The 19,965-nt window shown below is 46.7% G+C and overlaps 2 protein-coding genes across 3 annotated transcripts in view; one reads left to right on the top strand and one right to left on the bottom strand.

The window, feature by feature from the left end:
- Positions 1 to 1,100: 1,100 nt before the first annotated feature.
- Positions 1,101 to 9,375, bottom strand: HEXD (hexosaminidase D). 2 transcript variants are annotated; one of them, XM_069872499.1, is made up of 12 exons: positions 9,216 to 9,330; positions 9,029 to 9,138; positions 7,467 to 7,554; positions 6,999 to 7,163; positions 5,488 to 5,671; positions 5,104 to 5,175; positions 4,144 to 4,339; positions 3,389 to 3,471; positions 3,026 to 3,104; positions 2,847 to 2,948; positions 2,245 to 2,334; positions 1,101 to 1,411 (listed from the first exon to the last, which is right to left on the bottom strand). In XM_069872499.1, the coding sequence occupies exons 1-12, from the start codon at positions 9,291 to 9,293 to the stop codon at positions 1,243 to 1,245; spliced, it is 1,416 nt and encodes a 471-aa protein (XP_069728600.1). In that variant the 5' UTR covers positions 9,294 to 9,330; the 3' UTR covers positions 1,101 to 1,242. The 2 variants fall into 2 exon arrangements, with proteins under 2 accessions (XP_069728600.1, XP_069728601.1); XM_069872500.1 differs by lacking the exons at positions 1,101 to 1,411; positions 2,847 to 2,948 and having other exon boundaries at positions 2,253 to 2,334; positions 2,984 to 3,104; positions 9,029 to 9,375.
- Positions 9,376 to 9,627: 252 nt separating this feature from the next.
- OGFOD3 (2-oxoglutarate and iron dependent oxygenase domain containing 3) overlaps positions 9,628 to 19,965 on the top strand; it is a 42,471-nt gene continuing 32,133 nt past the window's right edge. The window contains exons 1-4 of the mRNA XM_069872914.1: positions 9,628 to 9,752; positions 11,061 to 11,281; positions 17,609 to 17,684; positions 18,622 to 18,664. Coding sequence (XP_069729015.1) covers positions 9,628 to 9,752; positions 11,061 to 11,281; positions 17,609 to 17,684; positions 18,622 to 18,664 — 465 coding nt within the window. The remainder of the gene's footprint in view (positions 9,753 to 11,060; positions 11,282 to 17,608; positions 17,685 to 18,621; positions 18,665 to 19,965) is intronic.

The raw sequence follows: 19,965 nt of genomic DNA, 5'->3' as shown, positions 1-19,965 counted from the left end.
CTATAATCTAATATTCCGATTGCTCACAAAATGAGGTATTCCAGTAACGGATCAATTGCGCAAGTCTTGAAGAAAACCTAAATGTTTATACCACGTGGCTGAGATCTGACTCTTCATGCTGGATTTGTGAAGTTACAGATATCAAAAGCTACGCTGGCGTACATAGCAAAGAGCTCTAGGTGTGATGCTGCGGGAGATTGCTGAGAGGCAGAAACACTTCTGGAAAATGTTTATAAATTGCCTTTCTACTTCAAAATTGGAAGTAGAATTTCTGCAAGGGCTTCTATACTGTCTTTTAAGAAAAAAAAAAGATAAAATCAACTTGGACAACTTGTTCTGTGTCACTGTAGTGGTTTTTTTTTATTGGTTTTAATTAAAATATATTAAAATAGTGATGGCAATCTCTGTTACCACTTGGCACAGACCTGCTGATGGAGTGAATAGTGGGGCAGACAGAGCAGAGGAAGCCCAAATACTCAGCCTTAATGCCCGACAGCAGCCACTTCCCTGCAGCTCCCTCCTGGTCTTTCACACACCTGCTGTGACCTAGTGAGTGTTGACAGCAGCACCTCGCTGGGGCTGCTGCAAACAGCTGGGTGTTCATTTCCTGCTCTCAATCAAAGCTTTAAGATCCATGTGCTAATGTATTTTAAAGACGGGTAAAGTCCAGTGCAAAATCTGGAACAAAGCAGCTGCTCTGGGCTGGGAAAGGACTTGTGACGGAAGGGCAGGACACAGCCCTGCATGCAGCTGGCAGAGTCCCAGCACAGAGCAGGAGGACCTGAGGCACATTTAAACTACTCTGAATCCTTTTTATGGGAATTGCTAAGGAAGGATGCGTTTGCTACTAACTAGAGCAGGACCTGCGGAACTTTCCCAGGTCACTGTTGTGCACAGAAATCTGTTACTACACATACTGAATGTGGAAGAAACTGGGATTTTCTCCTGCCTTGTAATACAGCCAAGTTCTGACTCACTCCTGTGTTCTGTTCTGTTACTTAAGGGGAGCAAACCTGACTTACAGGGCAGGTGATTTAAGGCTCAGCAACGTGTTAAGACAGCAAAGTTAAAAGAGAGTTGAAGCCTATTACACTAAACAATTTCCTTATGTCTTCAGGTCACTTTTGTTTAATCACAGCTCTTGCTCCAGCTGTAACATCACAAGCTCTCGCCATGTGACCAGCTGCAGATTTCCACAAACCATGTTTTCCCACAGAATAAGACAGACTAATTGAAATGCCCCTAATTTTGTGCTTTTATTGCTTCATCTAAATCATCCACCACTTGCTGCAGCTTCTGCAGGCTGGGGTGGACGTTCTCCTCCATCCACTCCTCTACAGTACACTCGTGGAAAACTTGCTCCATGGCTGCTTGCAGGTCTTGCACCACAGCATTCCACTTGGAGAGAAGGCTGAGGAGAAACCAGAAGGAAGAAACAATCACATTTGCAGCTGAGCTCTCCTCTGGGCCAGCTTCCTGAGCCCTTGGAAGGGAGCACTGTCCTTAAAATGACTTTACAGGAAAAGCAGCATCTATTACAAGAGCTCAAAGGACTTGATTTTGTGCAGATGGGAAGAGGTTGATGCTGTTTGTGTTTCAGTACCAGTAATCTTGGCACTTTTCTTATGCAACGACTTTTTTAAAGTACAGAAATGTGAGCCCGAGAAACCACTATACTCATTGCGAGTGTAACTGAAACCCGCTGCGAGACTCGCTGGGAATTCAATTCTAGCTTTTATCAGGAAGCGTGGAGGCTGTTGGATATTCACCTTATAACAGAAAAAAAAGCCCCAAAAGTATAACTTGGCCATTTAGCAGGAATCTACCTCAACTCTAAAAGTAGTTTTGAAAAGCACACAGTGATGGAGCAGGGGAAAGGGGTGCACAAGGGTGCAGTTTGCTAGAGGCCAATTTTGTACTTTTAGTCAAAGAATTTGTTCCACGGAAGGCAAAGATAAACACGCTCTTCTGTTTAAAACCATACTATGGTTGGATGGGGCCTTGGGCAGCCTGATCTAGTGGGACGTGGCCCTGCCCAGTGCAGGGGGGTTGGAACTCAATGATCTTTAAGGTCCCTTCCAACCCAACTATTCCATGATTCTATGACTGCTTCATATTGTTTGAGTCCCACTGATACTTGTGAAATAATTACAGAAAGAAGGAAGGACTCAAAACTTGAGTCACCTGAATGCCCCAAATACCACAGACTTTATTTCCCCTATAACACAAAATAGGCAGTGTTACCTTACTGCATCTGGCTGGAAGTGATGCATTATTATAGGATGAATAATCTTCCTTTTCCTGTGGTAGGGGCTGAACCAGCCAGTGACGTATCTGAAAATGAACATTCATAGAGCAGGTTTTGAACTGGCAGTGCCATACGTGTTAGGAACCCAACGGGAAGCTGAGAGGGCTTTACCTGAACTTCTCCTACACAGAGATAATGCTTAAGCTGTAAGTAAATTTAAGTCTACCTATCTCTGAAACTAGCTTGGAAAAGACTGTTCCTGGCAGATGAGAATAACTGATGATCTGTTGCAATCTGAGTTTATTTCAAGCTCCTTATTTGGTAACCGTACCATTGAAAAAAATTCATTTTTACTTTAAATAACAGGAAGATTTAATTCAGGAAAGACTTTGATTCTTGAAATAAGGCAGCACGCAGCATTTAGGAAATCCTGCTGAAATAATATTTAGATGCAAAATGGAAGTAAGTTCTCCTGAAGTGTCAGTATATGGGGATGTGATGCCTGAAGTATGGAGCTTGATGTTTAAATCACTGTTTTGAGATGAGGCAGCTCCTGCATGCCTGCAGACAGCCAGAGAATCAGCAGAAGCCCTATTACCTGTTCCTTTCCAGCAGCTCATCCACTGATGACTTGAGGTAGAAACTAACTTGTGTCACAAGGGCAAGGATGTTGCTCCCAGGAAATGTCCCCAGACTCGTGCTGCCCAAAAAGCATCCGTTAGTTTCTGAACTTACCATGCAATGAGAAGCATCTGAATCTCACAGCTGGAATTGTACCTCATGAAAGTTTCTGTTTCCAGGTTGGACATTCCCAGGAGCTTTTCCACATTTTCTTTAACCTTTTCAGAATAGCCACCTGGCAGAAGACAGTGGAAATAAGTAAAATGAGCCCGAGTAACCAAAATGTTCATAAAGAGGCTTTTTCTGGAGCACTCAGCACTGGCTTAGCAGTTCTGCTTGGGTGTAGATTTTTTAAAAGGTAAAATGGAAACAAAACAAGGAAAAAAGCTTGGGGAGTGGGAAGAGCATGATCCTATATCGCAACCATGAAATATGTGTAATTTACTGTCCATAACTCAGCCCACGATCAGAAATGGTTACAAACAGGCATTAGCTGAGAGAATAAAGCCACCACTGTACCGTTCTTTAGTGCCTGCAGACACACAGCCAGGGAGGGCATCGCCACGGGGAGAAGCTCACACAACACAGAGAAGTGATCATACCTAAATAGAAAAACATTCATGAACTAGACTTTTTACTGTTAGAACCTAGGTAACACGTGAGTATTGTTAATATTTCAATCACTACAATTCAAAGAGCTTTAGAAACATCAGTGTCTGTCTCAGAGAAGGGACCTTCTGTTTCTGAAAGGCTAAGTATTCCTGTTTTGCTAAAAAGAAACAAATCAAATTACATTCTCAAGCCAAAGTGGGGTTAGAAACTGGAATTCAGCTCTCATATTCTCTTAGATCTCCTGACTGTTGCATGAAACCCTTTTACTCCTCCATTCCATTAACAAACTCTTGTCTCTTACTACTTCTCTTCATTCTATTTGAATTCACATCAGCCACTCGGATGCACATCATGCATTAACTACACTGTCTACAGGCAGTTCATGGTGGCACAAAATACATTCAAGCCTTCAAATCCAACCTGCTATCGTTGGTGGCTGCCAAAGCCATTGCTCCTGCTGCTCGGCGCTGTAGCAGTTGACTGGAACTCGAATCCATCCTTCGCAGTCAGCTGGGCAAAGCCGAGCAGCGACCAACAGGAAGGACTGCAGGGTTGCAGAGTTCCCTTCTAAGCCCCCAGCCTGCTCGTACCTCTTAGGGAGCTTTTGGGTGGAATTTTTCTTCCACGTGATCCTTGAAACCATTTAAAAAGATGTTCCTTACCTCTGCCAGCCGGTCAGTGCGATACCTTCAAGGACATCAGCAGGGCTATTCCTTGCCACTTCCAGCCACTGAAGATGGTTTTTCAAGTGGTGTCCAATAAGTGTCAGAGACTGATTTGCTCCTGTAGCGCCTTTAAAAGCACTAGCAAACCACACCTTGGAGAAACCGCATCTACGATACTTCTCTATGAGACGCACTGAAATCAGAAACAGAAGAATGCTTACCTGCTGAGTTTTACTCCATTTTCAGCCTTGACTGTAACGCTCCCATGAGCAGAACCCTGGTGCAGCACAACACAGCTGAGCCACGTCTGTGAAGGTTAGAGCATCAGCAAGAACGGGAGATGAGACACCCTCTCTGAGCAGCCTATTTCAGTGCTTGTCTGGCCTTCCATTTTCATGTGCCCAGTTATTATATTCCATTCCCTTGAACTGCTGAATTGCCTCAGTGCTAAGAACCATGTTACGAGCATGTGCAACCTCTGACAACTGGTTCTTTCAACAAAGAAATACTTGTGTGCATGTCAGATGCCTGACTGGAGCTTTTAGAAGTTTTTCCTTTGAATTCTACAGATGTATGAAACCTTGCAGCATTTTTTGCAGAGTTGTTCAATGCAGAGCTCTCTGTTCCCACAGGTTTTAATGCAAGGAGAGTTAAAGAACAGCGCTTGTGAAAAACCCCTCGCTGACTCCATAGCCTTGTTGAAAAGAATTAAGCAGCAGACAACACAAAGCCTACACAATAGCATAACTAGAAAAAGAAAACAAAGAACAGCAACTATTATGTGAAATCAACAAGGCCTGTGTTTATGATACTAAAGCAATAAAAAGCAATTTAACAAAAATAGAACTTCTTGGTGTCCAGCTAAGGAATGTTTTAATCATGCCATTTCGGTTTGGCTCTTTTACTTAACCAAACCAGTAAGAGCAATTTGCTTCCAAGCAGCTTGGCAGTACAAACCTTTGCTCTCCACATCGAAGTCTGCTGCGTAGTCCCAGATCATCGGCTGCACAAGCTGTGGGACCCCAGACTCTAAAAGGAACAGAATTCTTCTAAGCAACGGAAAACAGACAGTTAAAAGTGAGAACAAGGTACATGTTATTATGTGACTAGAATTAACTATGGCTCCTTACTAGAATTCTACACATATGGTGGAAGCACCCATGTGTATTGTCAGCCTGGCTGGGATGAAGTACCTCCACTCTCTAGTCTAATGGATCATATCTCAACTGTTCTCAGGTTTTTTTTCATTATTTTCATTTGCCAATTAATGTGTTTTAACTGGCTGTGTACACTTCTTTTGTATGCCTCAAACCACAACCCGCTCCATCCTCGGCTGCACACCTGCCAGCGTTTCCTCACTCATCCCTCGGAGCATATCGTCCCACACAATGGGCGTCACGGTGGGGTAAGATGAGACCAGACAGCTTGCAACTGCTTTTATGTGGGATAAGCACAGCTTCTCTGGAGTGTTGCCTTGCTGCTGCAGCCACTGCTTTGACTCCTCTCCTTCGCCAAGGTAGTAGACCTGAACATCAAGCAATAATTAAGCTGAAAGAGGGCAGATTTAGATGAGATATTGGGAAGAAATGTTTTCCTTTGAGGGTGGGGAGGCCCTGGCACAGGTTGTCCAGAGAAGTTGTGGCTGCTGCATCCCTGGAGGTGTTCAAGGCCAGGTTGGATGAGACTTTGAGCAAGCGGACCCAGTGGGAGGTGTCCCTGCCCATGGCAGGGTGTTGGAACTGGATGGGCTTTGAGGTCCCTTCCACCCTAAACCATTTTGTAATTCTATAATCCTGACTTCTCATAGAGGAACAGGAGGAACAAGTTTGATGCAGCTCATGAAATCAGACGGTATTCAAAGCCTATTGCACAAGCGTGACAGGAGTGGACATAGGTAAAAGCACCTCTTGGTGTTCAAGCATTTCTATCAGCCTGCAAGAGACTGTGGCCAGGACTAAATGCATCACGTAAGGGAGTTTTCCTATGGAAACTAAAACATTTATAAAGAATAATTAATGCACGCTGTATTTGTCTTTGGAAAGTTTGCCCTTGGAAGTAGCTCTCATCAGATTTACTGAGTTTGAATCTATTAAGCCATAAGGTTCCTTTCTTGGTGAAGGAGATCGTCTGTACATGGATCTAGAAGTGACTTGAGGCCACGTCCAAGAATGGCCCCAGTACACTTAGTCCCACGCAGAGAGTGGATTTGAGCTGGATATGCATTTAAACTCTTGGCCACTCTACAGCAGGTTTTATCTAAAACACATTTATTCTACATAAACAGTATTTTGTGTTATAAAACCCTGCAGGCCCGTACCTAACCTTAGTCCCTACCTAACCATTAGATCCCACACAACAGGATACAAAACACTAAGCTAATACCAGCACAGGAAAGGTGCAGGGATCTGCATGTGACAGGGACAGTTCTAAGAAACTTAAGGTTCTCCTCCTCAAGGAGACAAACTACCAAGATAAAACCCCCAACACTTCCCACTGCAAAAGGGCTTATTTTGAATAAGCTGGCCAGAACGATGAGCCAACATCTTACACCCAAACTCACACAATTCTCAATCAATGCCTCCATTTGATATCTCACTTTCAATATTCATTTGGCCTAAACCCAAACACTGAGTTAGCTTTAAGAACCTGTATTCAAAACTCAGATCAACAGAAATGACATCTTGTGCTAGTGGAATAATTAATTGTTGAAACCACTTTTCTACACTGGGTTCAGTTGGTGTTTTCTGCCCTGAAATCCTACTCAAACGTGGCATGGGCACCCCCAAATTACAGAAGCCTTGGCCTTTACCATTCCCCACAAAAAAAAATTCCTGGCTCAAGAGAAGTCCCACCTCATCACATCCGATGTGAAACCACTTCAAGTCTTCGTGCAATGCCATGACCTGGTCAATCATGGCTTTGACCAGTGCCCGTGACTCCTCCTTGTGCGGGTTGAGAGCATTGGGGAACTCCTTCACCTCCCGGAGATGAGCGAACTCCTTGTGCTTGAGCACAAACTGCAAGAGAAAGGGAGAGCGTGGGGAGCACCCACAGTGCAGAGGGGACAGCAGTGTCCACTAGCATCATCACGTGTCCTACTGGAGCTGGGATGGGGGTGTGTGTGGGTACAGGACCCTGCATGGGGGGCACAGGCAGGAGGGACTTGGCTGCTGCGGGAGTCCCCGGCCACTGAGCCCCAAACAGGTTGTAGGAACAGTGTGGTGCCAGCCCAGTGCCTGAGCCTAGCTGGAGCTGAATAACGGAGGTGACAGTGGGTCTTCCCCCTGCAGAGCTGCCCAGCTCCAGTCCCTACTGCTCACCTCCATGTGCCCGAAGGTCTGCACCAGTGGCACCACCTCCAGCCCCTGTGCCCTGGCCTGGCTCAGCAGGGCACGCAGCTCAGCGGGGCTGTGGGGACACAGGCAGTCAGGGTGGGTGACCCCATGCCCATCTCCATCCTGATCCTCATCCCTGTCCTTGTTTCTTCCCATTCCCATCCCCATCCCTTCCCATCCCCATGTCCATTCCCATTCCCACGTCCATTCCCATCTCCAACCTTTCTCATCCTGTCCCCATGTCCATCCCCATTTGCATTCCCATCCCTTCCCATCCCATGACTACTGACGTCCCCATCTGTTCTCATCCCCATTCTTTCCAATCTCTTCCTATCCCCATCCCTTCCCATCTCCATTTCTTCCCATCCCCATCTTTTCCCATGCCCATCCCTTCCCTTTCCCATCCCCATCCCTTCTCACCCCCATTCCCACGCCTATTAACATCCCCACATCCATTCCCATCCCCATCCATCCCCTCCCATCCCCATTCCCATGCCTATTGACATCCCCACATCCACCCCCCTCCTTTCCCATCCTCATCTTTTCCCATCCCAAACCTTTTCCATCCCCACTCTCATTCTATCCTATCACAATCATTTTCCATCGCCATCCCCTGTCCCATCTTTTCCCATCCCAATCCTTTTCCATCCCCATTCCCATCCCCTCTCCCATCCTTTCCCATCCCCATTCCAATCCTTTTCCATCCCTTCCCTTTTCCACCGCCATCCCATGTCCCATGTTTTCCCATCCCAAACCTTTTCCATCCCCATTCCCATCCCAATCCTTTTCCATCGCCATCCCCTCTCCCATCCCCTCCATCCTAATCCTTTTCCATCCCCATTCCCATCCCCTCTCTCATCCTTTCCCATCCCAATCCTTTTCCATCCCCTCTCCCATCCCAATCCTTTTCCATCGCCATCCCCTCTCCCATCCCTTCCATCCTAATCCTTTTCCATCCCCATTCCCATCCCCTCTCCCATCCTCTCCCATCCCAATCCTTTTCCATCCCCATTCCCATCCCCTCTCCCATCCTCTCCCATCCCAATCCTTTTCCATCCCCATTCCCATCCCCTCTCCCATCCTTTCCCATCCCAATCCTTTTCCATCCCCATTCCCATCCCCTCTCCCATCCTTTCCCATCCCAATCCTTTTCCATCCCCATTCCCATCCCAATCCTTTTCCATCGCCATCCCCTCTCCCATCCCTTCCATCCTAATCCTTTTCCATCCCCATTCCCATCCCCTCTCCCATCCTCTCCCATCCCAATCCTTTTCCATCCCTTCCCTTTTCCATCGCCATCCCCTGTCCCATCTTTTCCCATCCTAATCCTTTTCCATCCCCATTCCCATCCCCTCTCCCAACCTTTCCCATCCCAATCCTTTTCCATCCCCTCTCCCATTCCAATCCTTTTCCCTCCCTTCCCTTTTCCATCGCCATCCCCTGTCCCATCTTTTCTCATCCCCACTCCTATCTTTTCCCATCCCCATCCCCTCCCTTTCCCATCCCCACCCCCATCCCATTCCCCCCCTCTCCCCCGGGGCCGGTACCCGTACGCAGGCCGCGCCCGCAGCGCCCGCAGGGCCCCCGCGTAGGGGAAGGCATCCTCGTACTCGAGCAGCAGCCCGGTGGCGCCCAGCGCTCCCAGCAGCGGCAGCACCTGCGGGGCGGGACGGGACAGCGGCTGGGGCCGGGCCGGGCCTCGCCGCCGCGGCGCCCGGGCCCTTCCCCCGGTACCTCGGCCAGGAACGGGGCGCGGGGCGGCGCGCCCTTCAGGTCCAGGTGCACCAGGCGCCGCCGCGGCCCCGCCGCCATCACCGCCGCTCCGGCAGCGATTGCTCGCGCCTGGCCGCATCCAGCGCCGCTGAGCCGAGCCCGCGCTCCGCTCGACGCATCGATTGCTTTGGGCTGACACCGCCCGCGGGCACCAGCGGGCCTTGGGGAGGGGGCTTCTCCTCCTCCTCTTCTCCTCCTCCTCTTCTCCTCCTCCTCTTCTCCTCCTCCTCTTCTTTTTCTCCTTCCTCCCCTTCCTCTCCTCTTCTTCCTCCTCTCCCCCGCCCCACCTTCTGAGCTCAGACTCGCCGCTGCTCGGCGCTCCATTGCTTTCCCCTGGCAGGCGGGGGCCGCGCGCCGAGCGCATCGCTCGGTGATGGCGGCGCAGCGGCGGGCGGCGGTGGCGGCTGCGGGCGGCCCCGAGCGCGGCGGGGCGGCGGCTGGGCCGGGGGCCGGGCCCGGAGGGGCTGGGCCGGGCCGCGGGGGCCGCCGCCGCAGCAGGTACCGCCGGGGGCCGCGGGCAGCGCCTGGCCAGGCCGCGAGGCCTACCCGGGGCGGTGGGACCCGGGCCCGCAGCGGTGGGGCCTGCAGGGGGGGTGGGTTTGTAAACAAGGGATGAGGGGTACGAGAGGGCCAGTTGGGGGGGGCGATAAAGTTAAGATAAGGGATACGGGGTACAGTGGGGGGTTGATAAACGATAGGGGTTACGGGGGTGTTAGTGGGGGGTCGATAAAGAAACGATAAGGGTTATGGGGAGGTCATTGAGGGGGTTGATAAACGATAAGGGGCATGAGGGGGGTAGTGGGGGGTCGATAAAGAAACGATAAGGGGTATCGGGAGGTCATTGAGGGGGTTGATAAACGATAAGGGGCATGGGGGGGTAATGGGGGGTCGATAAAGAAACGATAAGGGGTATCGGGAGGTCGTTGGGAGGTTTATAAACGATAGATGGTATGGGGGGGTAGTGGGGGGTCGATAAAGAAACGATAAGGGGTGTGGGGAGGTCATTGGGGGATTGATAACGATAGGGGCTATTGGGGGGTAGTGGGGGGTCGATAAAGAAACGGTAAGGGGTATGGGGAGGTCGTTGTGAGGTTTATAAACGATAGAGGTTATGGGGGAGGTACGGGGAGGTCATTGGGGGGTTAATAAACGATAGGAGGTACGGGGGGGTAGTGGGGGGTCGATAAAGAAACGATAAGGGGTATGGGGAAGTCATTGGGGGGGTTGATAAATGATAAGGGGCACGGGGGGTCAGTGGGGTGTGTCAGTATAAGTAAAGGACAAGGGTACAGGGTGGAATCTGGGGGTGGGTTTATAAACAAAGGGTAAGGGGTATGAGAGGGTCAGTGGGAGTGGGTTGGTAAAGAAAGCTTGAGGTATACGGGGGGTCACTGGGGGTGGGTTTGTAAATAAAGAATAAGGGGTATGTGGGGTCAGCGTCGTGGGTTTTAAACACAGGCTGAGGTGTATGGGGTGGGGTATCAGTGGGGGTGAGTTTGTGAACAAAGGATAAAAGGTAGGGGGAGTTGGTGGGGGTGGGTTTGTAAACCAGAAGTAGGGGGGTGGGGGGTCAGTATGGGTGGGTTTTAAACAAAGGATAAGGGCTACGGGGCTGTCAGTGGGGGTGGGTTGATAAAGAAAGGATAAGGGGTATGGGGGGTCATTAGATTTGTAAACCAAGGGTAAGGTACATGAAGGGGCCGTGTGGGTGACGGCCTTGGGCAGGGCCCCCCAGGTGCTGGGCAAGGTGGCAGGAGTGGTTCCTTACCTGCTGTTTACGAGGCTGTTGCTGTCCTCTCTACTCAGCGCCAAGAGGAGCCGGGGCCAGCAGGAGTCACGGTGGAGGTGTCTGAAGGTGGTGTTCATCCTCTCCTCCGCTGCTGCTGTCAGCGGCCTCCTGGGCTGGAGCTGCCTTAGCAGCGAGGATGGGCACACAGAGGTCCTGGCTTATCGCAGTGAGATCCTGCAGGATAAATTCATCGAGGTCCCCTGCTCCGAGGACTACAACAGCTACAAAAGATTTGAAGGTATTTGGATAGAGTTGTCGGAAGTGGGATGAAGTGGTGAGGCTGCACCTTGAATCCTGTGTTCAGTTTTGTGTGCCTAACTGCAAGCAGAACATTGAGGGGCTGAAGCGCATCCAGGGAAGGGGAGCGGAGTTGGGGAAGGGACTGGAGCCCAGGGGTTATGGAGAGCACCTGAGGGAAGTGGAGTTGTTTAGCCTGGAGAAAAGAAGGGTGAGGGGAGACCTTATTACTGTGTACAGCTCCCTGAAAGGAGGTTGTAGTGAGGTGAGTGTTGGTCTCTGTTCCCAAGGAAAAGGAGATAGGATGGGAGTTGTGCCAGCAGAGGTTTAGATGGGATATCAGGAAAAATTTCTTCACTTGAAAGGATTCTCAGGCATTGGAAGAGGCTGCCCAGGGAGGTGGTGGAGTCACCATCCCTGGAGGCATTTAAAAGGTGTGTAAATGATACGGTTTAGAAGTGGACAGGTAGAGTTAGACTCAATGAACTCCAAGGTCTTTTTCAACCAAATGATTCTATGAAACAGGATAATAACGGGCTTGCTGCTGGCAAAGTCTGTACCGAATGTGTCCTGTATTCCAAGCAAACGCCAGCTTCCTGGGTGTGTTGTCGAAACCCCCAAACATTTGTGGCTCCTAGGCCAGCCCAGAAGCTGTTGTGTCTGAGAGATTTTTCTGTCATTCCTACATAATTCTCTTCTGAACCCGCTTTGCTTAGGTTGTGCAAAATAAACCTGTTGCTAAATCTGTTTCTAGTGTCTTTTGATGCTCTGTTGATTCCTGTAATAGTCTTGTGGGGGGGTTTGTTACTGGTAAGTACCATCCAGGGTAGGGAAGGGAACTGGTTTAGGATGTTGTCTGTGCTGCTAGTACACAGTAACTGCATGAATGCCAGCTTCTGATACACTTGTTTTGAGGTGCCCAAAAGATGTGGAGGTAACTGCCCATCCTCTTCAGGTGGTCAGTCCTGGTGCTGTTGGTCAAAAGGCTTGTAACATAAAACACGTTTTTGTTGTCTGTGATCAGAGAGTTTTTCCTCAGTAGGGTTTTGGAGGGTTAATCCAAAGTGTTATTGAGGCAGAGAAACTATTGGGAAGCCGCTGGCAAGAAAACTTCCTCAGTAGAGTTGTTTTTCTCTTTGACTGAGTGCATAAGAACATATGTTCTGTTTTAACTTTCATAGTTACTATAAGGAGAAACTGCTTCTGGCTTTATTTGTATAGTGCCAAGGCCAGAGAAAACTGCACCTGGTGTTCCCGCAGGTTTGGGAGTTATGACTGAGCTAAGGCTATAAAACTGTGTTCTGCTACAAGGGCTTTTCCTTATCAAAAGAAACCCCCCACACCACCAAAGCTGCCTTTCCGTTCCCTGGTTTGCAAGAGGAATTTTCTGAGCTGTGGACTTGTGGTCTCGGCAGTGCCATCAGTTTTTCTTTCCGAAGGCAGGAACCTGAAGGCAGTGTCTGCCCGGGAAGAAGAATGAATGTGTTCTCTATCCTTGATGTGTGGAGGTGCAAACTCTGCGGATGCTAATGGCAGGGTGAGCTGTGACTTCTCTTGGCTTTAGATTAAAACTGACGTGGTTGGCATCAGCCTGGGAGAACAAGGAGGACTCCTTAGTTTGTATTCTAGCTTTCTAATGAGGTGTTTGCTTGCTGCTGCTTCTTGTGTGATTGATTTTGGTTTTTAGCAGGTGTTTGTAGGTGTGCTCCCCTGTGTGCTTTCAGGAGGAGACCAGTGGCATTAAAAATGTGTGAGCATCTGTGTTGTGAGGTGGTGAACTGAAGCCGAGCTGTGAAAATGAGCTTGGCTCTTGTTTTTTTACCTCGTCTCCTGCTTGGTGCCCACGAGAGGGTGGTGGTGAGCTGCTGAGCCTGCTGTCCCCAAAGCTTCTGTGTCACTGCCGGCTCAGTGAGGCATTTGCTGCAGATTGTGGTTCTCTGCCAAACTGGACTGTGGTCTGGAGCTTTAGTCACTTTGTTGGAAATCGCCTTCAATCACTCAATAGCTTTGCGTTCTCTGTCTCTGCTCTGGCTCAACATCTCCAGCTGCTGGCTGCGTGTCAGATAGAGGCACATTCCTGTCATCACTTAATGTCTGATGCTCAGCTGTGAAGTTTCCACGGCTGAGATGAGCTTTTTGTTTATGCACCTGTCCCCGCTTCAAACTGAACCAAGTGCAACTGAGCTTCTAATTTGCTTATAATGATACAGCAGTTGGTGTCACAGAGTAGTGGTTTTATTTCCTCAGTGCTGCCTGCTTATAGCCCTGCTTCATGCAGAAATAAAATGTTATTTTTCAGAGACTGAGCACTTAACTTATTATATTTGCAGAAGAGAGAGTGTTCTGTGAGCATAGTCTCATCTGTGTTCTAAACCCTGGGGCCAGGTCTTGGCTCTTTGTGCTTTCTTGAGATGTGGTTAAGTGCTTAAAACTGCTGTGGCTACTAGTGTGTCTGATGAAACTCCTGCATAGTCTCTTGTGTGTGTTGCCATATTGTCTCGGACTACAAAGCATCCACGATCTCTGTCCAGGAGACAGCTTTAAGATGCTTTTCCAGAGACTGGATCAGTGGGTGTGGTAAGCAAAAAAGTCTGAGCAGTGGAGGAGAAGGCCTAGCACCTCAGCTCGTGTGGATATGGGGATGGTGTCTAATAACTCTTGGCCTCCTCTTGGCCTGCTTTGAGATGGGTTGTGTTAGGGGAGCATCATGATGGGGGTTTTTTCCTCGTGTGAATCATCCTGGCCTTGGCAGTGTATGGTGCTCAGGCAGTCACCACTTTGTGTAGAAGACAAAGCTGCAGTTTATGCACTCGGAGCGTTGTGTTATGTTCTGTTTTCTGTTCACTGAACAGGAACAGGGGCCGTAGGGTGTACTTGTGTTTTTGCATGCTTTGGAATGCTCCTCCTTTACCTTGATTGAGAAAACTCTTGGATCCAAAGCAGGATCCAAAGCAGGGTGCCTGGTTGGATAAGTGAGTGATTTTGTCTGCCTGGTATGAATTTGAAGAAGCTACTGGGTGCTTTGTAATATTAAACTGAATTTCTCCTGCTTGCAGATTGTCCCAGTGTGCTTTGAAAGCACTTCAGTGCTCCCTTGTACCATGGTCTCTTAGACAAAAATGACACATTTCTTAATGCTAAAATTGTTTCAAACAGACAGACTGTTCTGACTTCTCTTCAGCATTAATCCAGTGTTTGTGCCTTGCTTTTGGTACCTGACTGATTTTTACACTGTGCTATCTTTTTCCTGATTTTCTTCTCAGTTTGGAAAAGCTCTGCTGTTGCCTTCAGGACGCTCCTGCTTCCAGTACTGCCTTTGCCAGCTCTTTATCAGAGACGCTACACATGTAGCAATCATCCCAGGTAACACTGTGGTGTTTGCCAAATCTGGGCTCTCCAGCACCAGCCTTTCCCAAAGGGTAAGGTCTGTGCCTTTTGCAGTGGGAAATGGAGAGCACAAATCTCTTCTGAAATCAGAAGTCTTTGTTAGTGTCCTTTGTGCAGAATGCCTTACAAAGAAAGCTCTTCAGACAGGTTTGTGCTGGAGTATTGAAATTCTCCTTTGAATTTACTCTTTCACACCTCTCCTCTCTTTGAGCATCAGCTTTCCCTCATCTCTAAGGGAATTTTCTTTGCCTTTCAGGTATTAGAGACCTTTTAAGTGGCAGAAGGAAAGTCATTCCCCTCTTCTTGTCCATATTAGCCAAGAAAGCTTCTTTGTCTGTGTTCAGCTTTCTTCTGAACTCCTTAAAATCTCATTTTACTATCAGCGTGTTTTAATCTTGTTTTGTAACAGGACTGTAAAGTGTACTGCCAGCATCCAAACTCGTGCTTTATAAAACTGTTGACATCTTTATACCCAGTGGATAATTGGATACAGCGTGCAGTGTGTTTTATCGGATTTATGATAGATACTGTTCCACAAATCTTTGAGTTGATCTTATGGTTACGAAATAAAGGTTTGCTAAGGTGTTTTCCTGTTCTGGGAACCCGAATTAGTTCCTCTTTGGCTGTTTTTTTACATGCATCTACGTTTAAAACTGGATGCTGGAGGCTGCTAGTGCCTCAGCCATCTGTCTCACTCTTTGGGTGGGTATTTGCTAGCCTGGAGGCAGAAGATGTCTTGTCCCTGTCAATTGGATGCTTTTCAGCCTGGCATACAAAAGTGAGTAAGTATTTGAATCTGCCACTGCTGACAGTGTGATGGGAGTCTTTAAGGCACAGCAACATAAAATGTGTACATTTTTGTTAGGTCAGGTAAGAAATAGTTTGTAGCTTTGCTAGCAGCTACTTGTTGCTTTTCAGAACTGGTAGGTGTGCTCCAGAGGAATATGGCATTTCCAATGCTTGCATTTTTAATGCAAGATCGTTGGTGTTTCACTTGCAAATTGTTGCTTCCTATAACGGAAATGCAAGAATTCCCACAAACACTGTGCCAAGCCATTCTGGTTGCAATGAGGGTATTTACAATGTGACTGAAACACGACACAGAAGCTCACCTCCCTTCATTATCTCCCCTTCAAATCTGTAACTTAAAACAACTTTCCATCTCTAAAGCCCTTGTGGGTTTTTGTTGGTTTGAATCCTGTACCTTTGCAGCTGGTACTGTATTGCAAAGTGTTGCTCTTCCATATGCAAAGCACCTTTGGGTTGCTTCCAGAAGTTTGAGTTGTTCTGGTGTTTTTTTTTATATCAAGACACTATAGATTGTGATGAATGGTATGTTTGGATTCTCCTCATTTAGCTCATAGGATCAAGAGGAGAGAAGTGAGCTGGGGGAGCAGTGGTTTTGATTTGTTTTTGTTGAAGTGCTACAGTGCTGGGTTCTGTGCTGGCATTGATAAAGTGGTTGCTTTAGAACGTAATCTCCAGTGTTATTTTAGTCTGCTCGTTTCCTAGGTCATCTTTGAATAGCTTAGTGTGCGCTCCCCGGAATCTGAATCTTGAGCTGACGTCAGTGAATTCTTGCTGGGTAGTCAGAGAGCACAATGAATTATCTGGGTTGTAATCCAGTTGATTTCCTGACTTTGGTCTGTGTTTATACAGTCTGCTCGTTGTGAGTGCCTTTAACTTCAATTTAAACATACGTCAAACAAGGGACTTCCCTTTTGCCAAGCAAGGGAACAGTGTGTGAGTTGGTATATTGCTCTCAGTGCTCAGCCTGTTCACCTACGCGTCTCTCTCTTATTGCTCCTCTCCCTTGTCAAAACGCTGGTGTCATTGGAGGGCTTTGCAGTGCGCCTGAGACGCAGCCAGAGTGTCTCCAGTAAGATGGAGTGGAAATTCCTGCAAAGCACTCGTGCTAGGGCAGAATTTCTGTCAGTCTCTGTTCAGGGGTATCATTCATTGGTTGCTTTTGATGGCAGAAGACTGCAGCTTTTGACTTGCGTGGGGGAATTGATTGATTTCTTTCCAGGAGCTTCCCTATGACCCCTCTTCTTTTATGATGAGCAAATAATCCTTGAAGAAGCACTCGGGTCAGCAACAGTAAAGTGTACTGGCAAATGCCAGAAAACACGCTCATCCCAGATTTTCTGTGGCTTTACATCTATATATGGATCCTCCCCAGTAAAGTGCCAAGTGTGACATCCCGAGGTCTCTGGTGACTCGGAATTGATCTTATTTCTTCTTGCCTGAGGACTGTTGTTGGCCAGACTTCTAATTTTCTAAGAACTTTCATATATTCTTCACCTGGAACTATTGCTGCTGGCTTTTTTTTCCTAAGCTTTTAAAATTTAATGTTAGATTTCTTAGAAATGCATTCTACTAGACTTCTTTAATCAGATGTCTAAGCTGTGGGCTTCAAGACACTTTTGTGCAAAGTCTCATTTAAATAACTGCCCTTCAAGGTGTATTTGTGCAGACACGTCACACAGAATGTTACTTGCTTCTTTTTGACTCATCTTTGGAGAGAGAGGGAGTTGAGCAAATCTGAAATACGCTGCTGTTATTCTCCTGGCAATATGGCTGGGATGTGCACATCATTGCTTTTTTTCTGTTACTCTTGCTTTTCCAGTGGACAAATGCAGGGGTTCTCGGTGCTTGACTACAGGAATCTGTTAATAAACTGCATGATTAGGGTTGAGTACCAAAATATAAGTTAAGAGGAACTGGCTGACTTGTGTCCTCTCTGATTGCAATGCAAAACACATGAAATTGGAGATGTCACTGTGTTGTAGTTTAAGTGATATAATATATTCTGAGATTGCAGATATCCCTTGTTGTGCGTCTGAAAGAGTAGGAAAATAATAGCAGAGAATAATAAGAGATTTGTTTTGAACCACTTTGAAGGATCATCTTATCTTTTTTCTCTTCCTCTGTCTTCCAGGGTGCACTCCTAGGAAGTGTGGAAGAGGTGTAACTGATGCGGTCATCACAAGGGAAGAAGCTGAAAGAATCCGTAGGTAACTTTTCTTTTAGCTCTTTTAACTTTTCTGAGCACTTTAATGACAGTGTGCCAGTGTTCAAGGCGTAGCACAAAGCTCAGTAGCTGAAGGAGGATGAGTTAAGCTGGTTAACACATTAGCTGGGTTTTTTTAAAAGGTATTTTCCATTTTTGCTGTAGTAGAGGCCATTTTTTCATAGTCTGCCTAGTGCTGTGGGGCATGAGTGTTGTAGAGAAAAAAAGGAGGATGAATTAAGTAAGTTTTAAAGGATTTATTTTCACTTGGCCTTCTGTTCCATTTGGCCTTTAAAACCAGAACAAAACCAACACAAGCCTCCTTTCAGCTGAGCATTTCTGGGTAATTGTGAGCTGTATGTCCCTGTAGTCCTCTATGAACACTAAGTAGAGAGTTTTAATCTAATAGGAGGGGATGCTGTCAAATGATGCAGTTAGAGAAGATATCAGCCTCTTTGAGCATGATTTGCACTTAAAAATCGTGTAAGTGGAGAACGTCACCGTAATGCTCCATGTGCAGCTGGTACGAGTACTTTGTTTACTAGTCAGGCTGGCTGCTCCGTGATTTCACATTCAGCTGGGCTCCCAGTTTTGATGCACTGTCTCTGCATTGTACAGGTTTATTTGTACTGCCTTTAAGAACCAGATCTGTTTATTTTTTTAATGTTTAATCTTGTATTTTTTAGACAGTGGGTTTTTTTGGGGGTGTTTTGGGAATTTATGGAAGGGGGCTACAAGCTCAGAAACGTTCTGCAATGTAGTTTATTTTCATGACAGGCTGAAAGATTTAAATAAATGAAGCTTCTCTTCTCAATTCAATACTATGAGTTTTATTTGGTGCATCACATCGCACCTACTGAAGAGTAAATGTTGTAAATAATGACGTGAAAGGACAAACTAATTGGACCAGTTCTCATTTGAGGTTATTGTTTTGCCTGCAGAATAGCAGAGAGGGGACTGTCCTTGGGAGGATCTGATGGAGGGGTGAGCAGCGTCCTGTTACTTTTTACATTCTTTACCACCAAGGCAATATTATAAATACATTTCTGGGGCTTGAGAAAAGGAGATGGCGATTTTTTCCTTCCATTCAGACTTGGAAAAAAATTTCTTTGGAAAGTTACTTTATCTCCCCTTAATACTTCTGCTAGCGGTAAAATTGGTGACTTCTGCCATACATTTGACATTTCCTGTTAATCAGTTTGATTTTTTCTGTCACCTCTCTTGAACTGATTTTGTCTTCTCCATCTGGAAAGTTACTGTAGCAGAACTCCACAAATTTGACTGCTGAAACTAGATTACAGTTGTTCACAGTATCATGTAGAGGTTGGATTTGTGTAGGGACAAAAAAATACCGTGTAATGTCTTAATAATAATATTCTTTAATAATAAGAATGATATTCTTTAAAAGTGCAAACAGAACCACTTCTCTTTAACAAGCACCTTTATTTTAATTTCTTTCTCTCCTGTATCTGTTGTCAGGATGTTTATGTATGAATGGAGAGTGTTTCTTGAGTGTTTGTAAATACAGCCACTTCTTTAGCCCTTTGTTGAATTAGGGCGTATGTTGGAAGAAGCAGCAAAGGGTTTCAATGAAAAACTAAGACATTATTGTCTTTGTGGTTGCTTAGAAAGACCTGCAAAAAATATATCCTGAGAAACTCAAGCAGTGCTGCCCATCTGAAACAATATATTTACAAGATTTAACAGTCTCTGTTCAGCTCTGTCAGGGTCCCTCGGATTTTTTTTCAGTTGTGTGGTTGCAGAATTTTTCCCAAGCCTGGATTGCTCTGCCTGCTGGGGCCTCTGGCTCAACTCCTGTCCTTGGTGCTGTCAAGTGGAGTGGTTTTCCTGTCCTGTTCTTTTGGGATCTGGATGTGATTTTTCATTAGGCTCTCACAAAGACTGATGAGAAGGACAGGGTGTAACAGAGAACTGCATGGATTTGGGCCTCAGAAAGCTTCTGTCCTGCAGCAGGTCAGGGAACTGGGGAAACTGAGACAAGAAAACTTGAGACATGAGGGGACGTGACCTTGCTGCCGGGTGCACAGAGCTGGACAGGCATCCTGGGCTGGTTTACTTGGTCAGTAAGCCAGAGTGTCAGGCAAATATAAATCCATAATTCACGTAATTTTGGAAGTATCATTGTGTTTGTGGTTTTTTTTTTTTTTTCTTTCAAAATGAGAGGGCAACAGAGGGGAAAAAGAAGATTCTATTGTTGCAATAAGTCTATTAAGAAGTCTGATGTCTGTTGAGAGGTCTGGGCTCTGATCCAAGCCTTCTCGCAT

Source organism: Phaenicophaeus curvirostris, chromosome 19 (assembly GCF_032191515.1).
Source record: "Phaenicophaeus curvirostris isolate KB17595 chromosome 19, BPBGC_Pcur_1.0, whole genome shotgun sequence".
NCBI lineage: Eukaryota > Metazoa > Chordata > Aves > Cuculiformes > Cuculidae > Phaenicophaeus > Phaenicophaeus curvirostris.
Note: the sequence above shows the minus strand (reverse complement) of the source record. Positions and strands in the feature narration are given on the sequence as shown.